Source organism: Dendropsophus ebraccatus, chromosome 4 (genome assembly GCF_027789765.1).
Source record: "Dendropsophus ebraccatus isolate aDenEbr1 chromosome 4, aDenEbr1.pat, whole genome shotgun sequence".
Lineage (NCBI taxonomy): Eukaryota > Metazoa > Chordata > Amphibia > Anura > Hylidae > Dendropsophus > Dendropsophus ebraccatus.
Genome location: NC_091457.1, coordinates 65,976,464 through 65,990,200, shown reverse-complemented (window position 1 = coordinate 65,990,200; position 13,737 = coordinate 65,976,464). Strand labels below are relative to the sequence as shown.

General features: G+C 44.6%; 1 protein-coding gene across 4 annotated transcripts in view; it reads left to right on the top strand.

Moving 5' to 3' along the window:
• The window catches only part of TRADD (TNFRSF1A associated via death domain), an 81,368-nt gene extending 72,042 nt beyond the window's left edge, over positions 1-9,326 (top strand). For all 4 annotated transcript variants that reach the window (XM_069965972.1, XM_069965973.1, XM_069965975.1 and 1 more), the window contains 3 exons: positions 2,229-2,509; positions 3,927-4,128; positions 5,524-9,326. In XM_069965972.1, coding sequence (XP_069822073.1) covers positions 2,229-2,509; positions 3,927-4,128; positions 5,524-5,828 — 788 coding nt within the window. In that variant the 3' untranslated portion in view covers positions 5,829-9,326. The remainder of the gene's footprint in view (positions 1-2,228; positions 2,510-3,926; positions 4,129-5,523) is intronic.
• Positions 9,327-13,737: the final 4,411 nt, after the last annotated feature.

Sequence of the window (13,737 nt, the reverse complement as noted above, 5' to 3'; positions counted from 1 at the left end):
TACCAACTGAATCATCATTCAGCCAATATCATTTTGGTCATGGTAGCCAACAGACTGCACTGGACTGGACTGCAGCAACTAAATAACAAAATCCAAGTCAAGGAAATAAAGCCAGAAACCCCATATGTAACATTAGTTGATACTATAGGGGAAGAGCAGGTGAGCCCACTAAAACTTTAAATGACCTAACTGGCCGAATATTTTGTGTTGATTGGTTTAAAGCCCCGTTCCCACTGAGCAAAGGTAGCGGAATTCCGCGACGGAATTGTTCGCTGCGGAATGCCGTTAGCCTCCCGCTCATAATGGGAGTCTATGGAAGGCGCGCGCTCCTGCTCTGTGCGCGCTGAAGAATGAACATGTTGGGAACAGGGCCTAATAATAGATCTTTACCAGTGTTGAACTAAGGGTCCTATTCCACGGAGCGACAATCGTCCAGATCGGCCCGATTCGGGCAATTATCACTCCATGGAATAGAGATAACGATTGGCTAATGATGGTGTTATCGGCTGATTGTTTATTTAGGTTCAAACCTAAAAGCCCTATTCCACGGAGCGACAATTGGCCGGATCAGCCCGATTCAGCCTATTATCACTCTGTGGAATAGAGACAACGATCAGCCGATGATGGTGTCATCGGCTAATCGTTTATTTAGGTTCAAACCTAAGGGCCCTATTCCACGGAGCGACACATGCATAAACACCATAGGTGATGTGCGGCCGATGGCTGATTGCAGAAATTGCTCGTGCAGCCCTCCCCAACAGGTGCTCAAGCTATGCCAAGTCTCTGTAAATGAGCACCAATGTCTCATTTTCTGTGCAGGATCAGGACTTTCATATCCTGGAATTGAAAGTGGCACCTGCTCATTTAGGCCAGTGCCAAAGTGGATTATAAAGTGGGCAGTTTGGATGGCTGTGGACCACCTAGAGCCTTGGGATCCAAGTGGCTGTGCAAACCAATCAATACCAATAATCGAGTGGATCAGGGGGTGTGGGCATTTGGTCCCTGACTGGGCTGTCTGGCCCAGTGGACCCTATAGCAACTGCACACCCTGCCTCTATCGCCAGTATACCACTGGGTTACTCTCAGTATACATAGAGGTCTAGGGTAGTGAGGGGTTTAATAATACCTGGGGGTCAAGTGCATAGAATGTGCCAATGTTAGGCTACATGGTGGTCTATGACAATGAAGGGTTTAATGTAAGGATCCCTTGTTAAGGGCAGTGAAGGGGTTAATACTGCATACCTATGGTCTAGCGGTTACTCTCCTGTCCGGCTCTATTCTTTTCCTGGCTGTAACTTCCTGTTTTCAACAAATTTTAGGAGTGCTCTGCCTAGTTATTCAGTGGAGAGTGAGTGTTAAGCCCCTTTTACATGGGACGATTATCTACAAGGAGTGTTGCTAGAATTGCCCTTTTGACTAATAACTGGCCCGTGTAAAAGTGTCAGTAGTCAGCCGAGGAGCCTGAAAACGCCCACTTGTCGGCTGATCACATCTTTTTGTGTGGCTCCTATTTATGTGTAAACAGGGTTGCGGCAGTATTTTAAAATGGCCACATGAATGATACAGAAATAGTATGTGCGGCCTAGCCACGTGATTAATCATGTCTCGATGATCGGCACTCATCTGTGTCTTTGCACATCCCCATGTAAAAGGACCCTTAGAGTAGTGAGGGTATCCTCCACTGCAGCCCCCTATAGTTAAACCATCGCCCGTTCTTCTTAACACAGTCCTAGAGATAAACACCTGCAGAAATTAGGGAGATTTAAATAGTCCTTTTTTGAAGTCTGTGGGGGCCATCCAAAATGTTTCAATTAGGTTCACACATAGTATTTTACTATGTATAGTATAGTCAGTCTTTTTTCAACCAAAACCAGGAGTGGGTTGAAAACAAAGAAACGGTGCAAATCTTTCCATTATAATTTTGCCCTGTCAGTTCCACTCCAGATTTTGGTTGAAAAATATTTGACTGCAATACTTTGTGTGAACCTAGCCTTAATAGGTTCTCCATTCTTGACCGTTGTGGCATATCACTAGCATTTGCCTTTATGTGCTGAACGGTGGGGGTCCAACCATCAATCCTTGGTATGAATGGTCGCTTGTTTGATAAATAGATTCAGAGTGATTGTTGGACAGTAATAACTTCTTGGTCTTGTAACCTGACTGTATGTTGTTATAATCTGCTAGTGGTGACTACTTTTTTCCCATTTATTTTTGTCTATGATGTTCAGATTTCTCTGGAGGGTCCCCAAACTGTATTGAGATCCTCAAAATTCATAAAAGTGACCAACAACTGATCCTTTACCTGAAATTTTGTGGAAAATTGGCCTGTGAGAGTTTTCTTCAGGGGTACAGGGAGAAGAGGGTGCATCAGCACATGCAAAATAGACTCAGCCAATGCTTAAAAATAGAGTCTCTCCAAGTCTTCCTGGAGCTTAAAGTGGACACACACAAGCTTGACACCCAACTTGATGAAGAAGAAAAATGTCTACAGTATATTTCCTCTTTGAAAGTAAGTTAACTTTAAAGGGAACCAATCACCCCGAAAATCAATGTAAAGACAAGGATATGTGCTGATAGATCACCCAGCACACTTCCCAAATATGCCCCTGTAACCTCTGTGCCCCCCTCAATGAGACAGTAATCTTACTTTGTTCTTGTCACGCGCTGTATGTAAATTTTTGCTAACTAGTCCGGGTGGGCGTATGTAGTCCTGGTGGCCGCGACGCGGAACGCAAGCCGCCGGATGACGTCACTGGACCGCAAGCCGCCGAATCACACCCCTCTGGGCGTGATTACAGCCGAAGACCGCGACTACATACGCCCCCGGACCGTGAGTAGATACGCCCACGGACCGTGACTACATACGCCCACCAGGACTACATACGCCCACCCGGACTAGTTAGCAAAAATTTACATACAGCGCGTGACGAGAACAAAGTAAGATTACTGTCTCATTGAGGGGGGCACAGAGGTTACAGGGGCATATTTGGGAAGTGTGCTGGGTGATCTATCAGCACATATCCTTGTCTTTACATTGATTTTCGGGGTGATTGGTTCCCTTTAAAGGAATTATTATACTTTTATATGGACCTAATTATAATGTCTTTATATTGAAAAAACTTTAAACATAAAACTAAGTGCCTCATTTTGGTGGAACATTTTCAAAATCTGAATAGAGGGACCAGTTTTTGCTTCTCTCTATTTCCTTTGGGCCTATTACTTATACCCTTGCTTGCATTTGCTGGCTGCACATTTTCATATGTCATAATGGATAATGGTTTAAGTGTTAAAGATTTTTTTTTAACTATGCCCAGGCCGGTGCTAAATAAAAACAAAACTATTATTACCTTTCTTTCACCCCTGCCACCACTGCTATCCTGGAGCTCTCGTCCCCCTGCTGAGCACTTCTAAGTTCAGGGATGTCATGTGCCTGATCAGCCAATCAGTGGACACAGTGCCCTGCCTCAATCACTGATTGTCTTAGCTGTCATTTTTACTTGTGTCATCCCCTTACCTAAAAGCACTGCATGATAACTGGGGGGAGGTAAGTAGAGGTTGTATTTATATTTAGCATGTGCATAGTCATAGTAAAATAAATATATTCCTTGGAATACTACCTTAACATAGCTGTCTGGTGGTATTTTTTTTGTTGTTTAAAGGGGTAAGAATAAGCAATACTGACATGCCCAATCCTACCATTCCTACGCTAACTGGACTCCCATTTGTCTCTGCTTTCTGGTCCCATCTCAACACAAGGAAATGCCCACTCAGCCAACCACTGGCAAAACAGTGTTTTGTAGGGAGGACATTTCCTGTGTGTTGAGAGATGATGACAAGAAAACAAGATCAGCAGGAACAAGCTATCTTAGTCTTTAGCAAGACATTCAACATGTAGTCGTGCTAATACTGTCTGTCTTTAACTATAGCCAAGTTATCAGAAGGATGATGAACTAGCCGACCTGGACAAACTTTTTATGAATGTCTCATTAGAGACATTACCAGTTCCAAATAGCAGCAACGTGCCGTCTTCCTCCTTTCCTCCTGACTCCAATCTGGGATCTCCACCACACACTCTTCGCTCAGTCTCATCTGACGGAAGCACTTTCCAATTCCAGGGTCAAGATTTTAGTAAGTTTTGAGTTTTTGCCATTCAGTCCTTCCTCCCCTAATGTTATGGCTGAAGTAAATAACATTGATTATGTTGTTAGAATAGTATGTGTTGGGGTGGGAATATATTAGGCATCCGAGTGAACAAGTTTATGTGTTGGAAGCAAGAAAAACAAACGGATCCAAGAGACTTTGACAAGGGACCAATTGTGTTAGCTAGGTAACTAGGTCAGAACATTTGCAAAAAGCCTGGTCTTGTGGGCTATTCATGAAAAGCAATGGCTAGTACCTAGTAAATCACTTTGAGAAATGACATTTGGTAAACTGGCAATGAGGTCCGAGGTTCGGGTTCATACGAACCCGAAGTCTCGGCAATGATTCCCGCTGTCTGCCCTCTCCGTGGAGAGGGTAGATACAGCGGGAGGACCGCCTGGAAAACTGGGATACAGCCATAGCCATAGGCTGTATCCCAGTTTTCCAGGCGGTCCTCCCGCTGTATCCACCCACTGCACGGAGCGGGAATCATTGCCGAGACTTCGGGTTCGTACGAATCTGATGCGAACAGTGGGAATCTTACGAACCCGAACCTCAGCAGGTTCGGACCATCCTTAGTCCTAGGCTTACCGATGCATGTGGCTGTGTAGTCCGGTCCCATGGAAGGGCTATTGTAGCAAAAGTTGCTGAAAAGGTTAATTTTGCCATAGAGGTGTCATAAAACCCAATGCTCCGCAGCTTGGTGCATATGAGGCTGTGTAACCACAGACCAGTCAGTGTGCCCATGCTGACCCCTACCTACCTCTAGAATCATCTCCAGTGAGCACACAAGCTGGACCATGGAGAAGGACATTTTATTTTACATCATGAGGTTAGCTAGGTGTGTGTGACATAGTATCAGGATGCACTATGAGAAGGAAGCAAACAGTGATGTGATGCTCTTGCCAATGTACTCCTAGCATTTATGTAATTGTTGCTGTACCTAAACCTAACCCGTTACGGCAGATAATCGTTCCGTGGAATAGAAGGCAACGATCATCCGACATCGTTCATGCGTCGTTTGTCTTTCAAGCATGTTGAAAACCAAACGACTGGGATAGCAGCAATCTGCTGTGGTCGCTCCGAGGAATAGGAGTAGCGGCAGCAGACCGCCACTATCCCCTATGGGCTGCCCGGACGATCTAGCGATCACCCTGGCAGCCCCCCTCCGCAGCTCCCCGCGGCCCCTCCCGCACTCACCTGCTCGCTACTGCCCCGCGGAATAGTGGCGGCAGCGAGTGGGGAACAAGGAACAAACGAGCGCTAAAAGCGCTTGTTTGATCCGCATAGTCGCCCCATTGAATAGGGGCTTCAATAGGGGATTCAATAAAGGTAACTCCTTTTATGTTCAGTTTCTCGTTGCTAATCAATGGTCTCATTCAGTTGACAGGCCTCTGACTGCTAAGGATCACCAGAACTTTGCCAAGTTGGTAGGAACATCCTGGAAAAAGGTGGGCAGGACATTGATGGAAAGTTGTCGTGCTTTAGAAGACCCGGCCATAGAAACCCTGGCATATGAATATGGTAGAGAAAGCTTATATGAGCAAGCCTATCAAATGCTCCAACGTTTCATTGATTGTGAAGGGAAGAAAGGCACATTACAGAGACTTGTAGATGCCCTTGTAAGAAATGGACTGACTGGAATCGCTGAGAAACTGCTACCTGTGCAAGAAAATGGATTGAATTAAGACATTGGGAAGAGATTGAAGCAGGGTTTTGTGTCATGTGTATTCATTGTACTTTCTACCTTTTAAATGAATCTGAATTAGTGATATGCGGTCAGGGTCTGGGCTTCAGCCATTGTTAAGTAACAAGTCATACCTCATGTAGCAGTGTTCAAGGGGCTTGGCTGCTGCTCAGGACCATTGTCAATACTATGAGTAATGGTCTTTCAACTCATATCAGGGTCATTTATCCAGACCCTTTTACCAATCTCAGACAACCCCTTTGATAATAAAGCTGCACAATCCTTACTGATATTACACAATGTTTAGGGCACTATCATGTTGCCGCCTGCTATTACTAGCTTTACTGTTATCGAATCAGGGCAGTTTATAGGTAATTTTGAGTACAGAGCGAATCTTGATAGAAGCGCCCCCCCCCTCCCCCCAATTTAGTGACTCACAGGTGACGTCTTCTTTGATCTGAGACGTCACTTTTCTTTTCCTCTCCATCCGGCCCAGACCACCATGATGATTTCTTGCAGCTACAATTCATCTCTTCTGAACCTGCCAGACAAACATCTTAGGCTCCACCCTTTTACAACAACTTCCTTCCACATTTTTGTGTCATATGCAGTAAAGTCAGTAGGTAGTTGGTTTGCCTTATGTATGTAGGATCCCCTGCTGTGTCCCCATATAGTATTAATGCCCCTTGAGCCCTGTCTCCATTGTAATACTTTCCCCCAAGCTCTGTCCTCATTGTAATACTGTCCCCCTGTGCTCTGTCCCTATTGTAACACTGTCCCCCTGTGCTCTGTCCCTATTGTAATACTGTCCCCCTGTGCTCTGTCCCTATTGTAATACTGTCCCCCTGTGCTCTGTCCTCATTGTAATACTGCCCCTCTGTGCTCTGTCCCCATTGTAATACTGCTCCCATTGTAATACTGTCCCCTGTGCTGTCCCCATCGTAATACTATCCCAGTGTGCTGTCCCCATTATAATACTGCCCCCTGTGCTGTCCCCATTGTAATGTGCTATCCCTATTGTACTTCTGTCCCCCTGTGGTGTCCCCATTGTAATAACCCCCCCCCCCCCCTGTGCTCCGTCTCAATTTTAAGATTGTCCCCCTATCCTGTGCTGTCCCCCTGTGCTCTGTCCCCATTATAGTTACATAGTTACATAGTTAATACGGTTGAAAAAAGACACATGTCCATTGCTATACTGTCCTCTGCATTGGCCAGCACAAAAAAAAAAAATTATACTCACCTAATCTTGGCATGGATCGGGTCCCTCTATCTTCAGATCTTCTCCAGCCTGTCACCGTGGGGACAGATCCTCCAGCAGGCACAATGATGTCATATCAATGCGCCTGCTGGAGGGAGAGGTGACATCCAATGGCGGCGGCCTGGACATGTGATGTGCGCAGGGGATGCAGCCAGGTTGCGGGGTGGCCTGAGCTCAGAAGCTCAGAAGATGAGCGGGGCGGCCTAACATCAGAAGATGAGTGCGGTCTGGGGAGGGATGCAGCTGGGTTGCGGGCGGAAGGGATGGCAGCAGATGATAGCGGTCAGCGGCAGCAGCTGGTGATGTGCGCTCAGAGGATGAGCGCAGCACAGGGGGGGATGCAGTTGAAAATCGAGCTGCGGCGGGCTGCAGCTAGAGCAGAGGTTGACGCTCGGGGGGGGGGGAAGGGCAGTCTGGCACGCTATTTAACCCCGCTGGGTGAGGTTCCGTAGGATGGCCACTAGCGCCCCCTGGCTGGCGGCGCCCCGTGCCGCCACCCAGCACAATAAACGGCCCTGATCGTAATAGAAAGAAAGACACCAAAGTGCCTCACAATCTACTCTAAGGGCCACATGTATCATCCTGCGAACGGATGATTTTCGGCGGAAAGTGCCGATTTGCATATTTTTTTATACGCAAATGGCCGATCTGCGAATAAAATATTCGCAAATCGGCACTTTCCGCCGAGTACGCCAGGGGGGAGGAAAGGGGGCGTGTAGTGGGCGAAACGGAGGGCGCGGACTCAGAGTCCGCGCGATTTACCATCCGTTCCGCCCAAATATACGCCGAAAACGTTTTTCGGCGGTGCGCACTGGCGCGCACGGGATTTATGTAGAGGCAGTCCGCCTCTACATAAATCTCCGTAGCGCCGGAGCTGCGGGGGCATTTTTAAGTCCGGCGTAAAAAACGCCGGACTTAATAGATGCCCCCCTAAATGCCTAAAAAATAATGTTCACCAGTAGGTTTGTAGCTTTCATACAAGACCCCAAAGTTGCTTTAGATTGTTTAACCCCTTAACGACGCATGACGGGTATACCCGTTAGCCCTCTCTGCAACCCGCGGTCCCTGGTTGCTATGTGCTATGGCAAAGCTGACAGCTGCATTTGAATAGTGTATGTGCCCCTTGTCCCTGGTGTCTAGTGGGGGAATCTCCCCCCCGCGATGCGATCGCAGAGGGGAGAACCATTGTAATGAGCCGGCCACGGCTCAACGTCAGAATGACGCTGATCCCGGCTTAGCAATCTATGTAGATGGTCAGAACATTATAATAGAGCACCGATCTGATGGATCATTGTTCTATTATATACACAGCATTGATCTGAATGGGGGATCAGTGCTGTTTATATAGAATTCCCCCAGGGGGCTTCTAATTACTAATTAGCGTAAGCGCGAAAGCTTGCCAAAGTGAAAAATTGTGCATTTTTATTTACATCAAATCCAGGCAAAATGTAATAAAAAGTGATCAAAAAGTCGCATATAAGAAATCAAGGAACTAAAAGAAAGAACAGATCGTGGCGCAAAAAAAGACACCACACACAGCCCTATAGACCAAACAATAAAAGCGTTATAAGGATGGGAATAGAGCAATTTTAAACACATTTAGTTTTTTTTAAGAGCTATTCAATAATATAAAAAATTTATACAAGTTACATATTGTTGTAATTGTACTAACTTGAGGAACATAGATAACATGTCAGTTTTATCATAGGGCGAATGGCGTAAACAAAATTATGTCTGTATTCACAAAGTATAATTAATGTCGCAAAAAATAAGGGCTCATGTGGGTCTGTAGGGGAAAATATGCAAGCACAGTGGCCTTTTAAACATGAGGAGGAAAAAACGATAGAGCAAAAATGAAAACTGTCTCCGTCCTTAAAGGGTTAATACTGCAAAATAGATCAGCAGTTAATATAGATATACGTATTAAACCATAAGTATCTATTCACACAGTTTTATTATTAACCAGGTTCAGTGGCATTCTGTTAAAAAAATTTAAAAAAAACATGCAACCTGGATTCCTCTCCCTGGCTCCTGAGAGGTTTGTCTGGCTGTGTAATAGATGAAAGTAGATGATAAATGTAAGAAATTAAGAAAGTTCTTAGATAAATTTGAAATAAAACTCAAATGTCCACAAATAAAAGGGGTGAACTAATGATGTTCTGCTGTTAAAAGTAAATGCAATACAACGATTTGTTATAAAATTTATAAATCTTGCCTCTAGGGGCCACTGTATACTTTAAAGATGGTTTACAGACAAGAAAGCAGAACATTGCAACATTTCTTGAAGCCTCATAGTGGATGGAATAGCTATTTTGTTCTAAGAATAGAACTAAAGTGTTCTGTACTTTTTATTTATTGATTTGTATGATAAAGTTGTATTATAGTATCATCACCTAACTTCAATAGATACTTCTATAAAGTATATAGTACTATAAAATGCTGCCTCCAAAGGCTTTAAATACTACAGAACTTTTATGCATTTGGTCCATCGCCTTTTGCTACATAGGTGGTAAGAAACTAGGTAAGGTAGGTTAGAAAAGTCTAGAAGGGTTTCTTAACTTCAGTATTCAGGTCCCCCTACAGGTCAGGATCTGAGGACATCCCATACAAAGAACACCTGTGATGATTACTAACCTACTAACTATAGTTTAAAAATTAAAAAAAAAAACTAAAATACGAACTATAGTTATATTACCTGTTGGGGATTGGAGTCAAAGGAGATGTCCGGGGGAGGGGGGAGGGGGGAGGGTGTTGAGAAAATCATTATGTACAGGGGGTTGAGGGAAATTAAAAAAAGACCCTACCCCGCCCGGAGTCCTCTTTTCCCAGTTTCCTGGTATGTCACAACCTGGGTTGAACGTCACAAGTGGCTGGGATTTAGCCTCAGTCAGTGACTGGCTGAGCGGGGCATCCTGCAACTGGGTTGTGATGTAACCGGAAGGGAGCTAAGAAGCCAGCTGGGGTCCAGAAGTGGCACGCAGTTCTGTGCGGACACTGGAGCAGGTGAAAATTACTCCTTTTTATCTCCCCACCCTCCCCCTCCCAGCCCGAAATAATTTTGGCCCAGCTTCGGACTTCCCCTTAAGAAACACTGGTCTAGAGCAGTGCTTCTCAATTCCAGTCCTCAGGCCTCACCAACAGATCATGTTTTGAGGATTTCCCATACAAAGAACACCTGTGATAATACCTGATGCACCGAGTATAATTATATCACCTGTGAAATACTATGGAAATCCTCAAAACATGACCTGTTGGTGAGGCCTGAGGACTGGAATTGAGAAGCACTGGTCTAGAAGATGGTGTTCTTTTTGCCTTCTATGAATGAGGAAAGCAGGGATCAAAAGTACATTTTTTAAACCCTACCAAAGTGCCTTATCACTCGCAACTGTTTAGTGTCATAGTGACCCAAGAAGATTACATCATTATGGCTAGGGAGATGGGCCAACAGCCATAAAACCCTGCCTAGGAAACACTGTCCACCAATGAAATATGTGATTTTAGAGCAGAGAGAAGACACAGTTTTATAAAGATATATAACAAATGTGCAGCAACTAAGCTTGTGGTGACAATATAACAAACTGCTTCCAACCCTGCTCAATGTGTAGTACAGGCACTAGAGATGAGCGAACCTCGAGCATGCTCGAGTCCATCCGAACCCTAACGTTCAGCATTTGATTAGCGGTGGCTGCTGAACTTGGATAAAGCCCTAAGGCTATGTGGAAATCATGGATATAGTCATTGGCTGTATCCATGTTTTCCAGACAACCTTAGAGCTTTATCCAAGTTCAGCAGCCACCGCTAATGAAATACCGATCGTTCGGGTTCGGCTGGACTCGAACCCGAAGCCGGTTCGCTCATCTCTAACAGGCACTAAACGATTGAAGTGAGCGCTGGGTGTCAGTACCCCCACTCATCAGTGACAGATGATGGAGATAGCTCATCAGTCTACTTTAGAAAACCACAAAATCTACGAGGAGAAAATAAAGGTCCTTTTACACAGCCCGATATGGGGTCATGTACAGGCACAAACCAGCAAACTTTGGCTGTAAATCCCCTTTGAAGGGGTACTCTGGCGGGGGGGGGGATTTTTTCCGATCTGGCCAGTGGCGGGTCTCGTATCGCATCGCTCCGGTCCCCACTGCCCGGCCGCTTCCTGGTCTCTGACGTGGGCTCAGGACGTGACGTTTTAAGTCCGCTCAGCCAGTCAGTGACTGAGGCGGGATCCCACCTCTGTCACTGACTGGCTGAGCGGACTTGAAACGTTATGTCTTGGGCCCACGTCAGAGACCAGGAAGCCGCCGGGCAGTGGGGACCAGAGCGCCGCGATATGGATCCCCGCGCTGGAACCGGAAAGGTGAGTGGACCTCGTTGCCCTCAGCCACCTCCTCCCCGGCCAGATTGGAAAAAAGCCCCCCCGCCGGAGTACCTCTTTAAGGTCTCCAGCACAAAATGTACCAGGAGAGAATAAAGGTCCTTTTACACTGCCTGATATGGGGTCATGTACAGGCACAAACGAGCAAATGAACAAGGTGCGATTAATTGCTCAGCCAGGCTGCACAAATGATCGCTGTATTGTTTGTGCAAATATTAAAATACATTATTATCAGCCACACATCTTTTTAGACAGAAAGATGTGTGGCCAATAATGATGATCAAATCAGCCAGAAGTATTGGTAGAAATGCTCCTGCCGCCTAAATTCGGTCCATGTAAAAGTGACAGTAATCTACGGCTGAATGTGTTTTTAGAGCAGGCTTAAAAATGTATTATTATCGGCTGCACATCTTCCTGTGCAAACAGGATATAAAATTTTTTTTGATGGTTTGAAAGATAGAAGTCTCCCAACGGGTGGCTGGTCTCCTGATCGCTGGCTCTTTTACAGTAGGGTGATTTGGCAAATAATCTTTCCTTGTAATAAGGCTTTAATACTTCAGTGAGCTGATCTGAGTGATCTGACCCTGAAGTCAGAGTGAAATGGCTAGGGAATTCAATTAATTAATGTAAACAACACTGGGATAATATAGTTATAAGGTCTTTTTCGGCTGTCAATTTTCTATTTTTCTATCACAATTGCCTTAAACTGATCATCTTATTGTTCTCAATATGTAGGTGCTCTAATGTTTGGGCACAGGGGCACATAGGAGAAGCCATAGGTCCCGACTTTAATATATAGTGGATATTGGCCCCCTTGGTAGCTAATTCCGACCATGTTGGGGTGATATGCAGTTTGATGGGAGAGACCATTGGTTTACAACTTGCATCCCATAAATGGTGGTCTGTAGCTTGCAGTCTAGATCTAATGGGTACCTAGTTGGGGATTTGAATTTTCCATGACTGTGTGGGAGTTCTGAATGGGCATCGTATGTTGTAATGATTGTATGTATAATCAGTATGCTATTACCTGCTCTTCTTTTGGAAATTCTGAAGGAAATGAGTGATGCATTACTGACAATTCATTTTTGACAATGGTTAATAAAGTTACATTTGGCAAGAAATGTATAAAATTGTCAGTGACAATGTCCATGGCCAGCTGTCAGTAACAAAGTTCAGGGCCAGCCTGTTGTTTTCACAGTGCTTCTTCAGGTAACTGTTATATTCATATTTTTCATGTAGAGCAGTACTGTATATGAAAGGTGCTGTAATAAGAAAACATTACATTTATTCAGGCATTTTTACAATGATCCTATAGTGAATCTGTTATGAAAACAAACTATAATAAAATGGATTTTGTTCTCACTTTCTATTGGTGTCTTGCTCCTGATATATTGTAGCCTACAGGTACAGGGTACAGATGGAGTAAAGCTAGCTATGCACATTTTGTGTTAGTCAAACCCGCTGACCATACAATGCATACGGTGACCTCCCACTCCCCAACAGCAGATATCATGGTAACAGAAACATGGGGAATTTTGGTTTTCAAATGTCCAAAACTTTTCATCTTCTGTGATATAAGCTCTCGCCAGAGGCAAATGTTTTCAGCCACGTCCCCATTGAGAATACATGCATGCTTGGCCAAGCACGCGTGGGGGAATCAGGAGAGGTGGCTAAAAGAGTGGTCTGCTTACCACAATCTTATGTATATGGCCAGTGTAAAGCATTACTGTCCATAAGCGAAAAGCTAGTGTAAGTGCATTTAATAAATGTCACAACTAAACAAACAAAAGAAAATGAAAAATTTTGTGATAAATTACAGGCTTAGCCTAAAGCTCCTAGGCCCCTGTGTGAAATCTGTAATGGTGCACCTATAATGTGCTATTTATGTGCAGATATCCTATGTGGTAGAGAGACATTTGTGACAGTAGTTATGAGCGAACATCCCGATGTTCAGTTTGGATCCCGAACATGAACATAAAAAATTTATCATAATCGGTTCGTGTTTAACGAACATTTATGAGCAAATAATGAACATGCGTACAGGTGTAAGGCGTAAATTACGCATTTCATATGCATTCTTTTGCATATAGATGGTGTACGTTTTGGTCTAGTGTTACGAACATGCAATCAGATGATCAGGCGCAAAGCGTAAATTATGTAGTTGCGTACATTCGAAAGTTTGAAAATAATAGTTATAACCATTCCGATCATCGATCAAATTGTTAGTGATCAGCAAACACGAGCAATGAGCGTCATGTTCGTACAAACATGCGAACATTT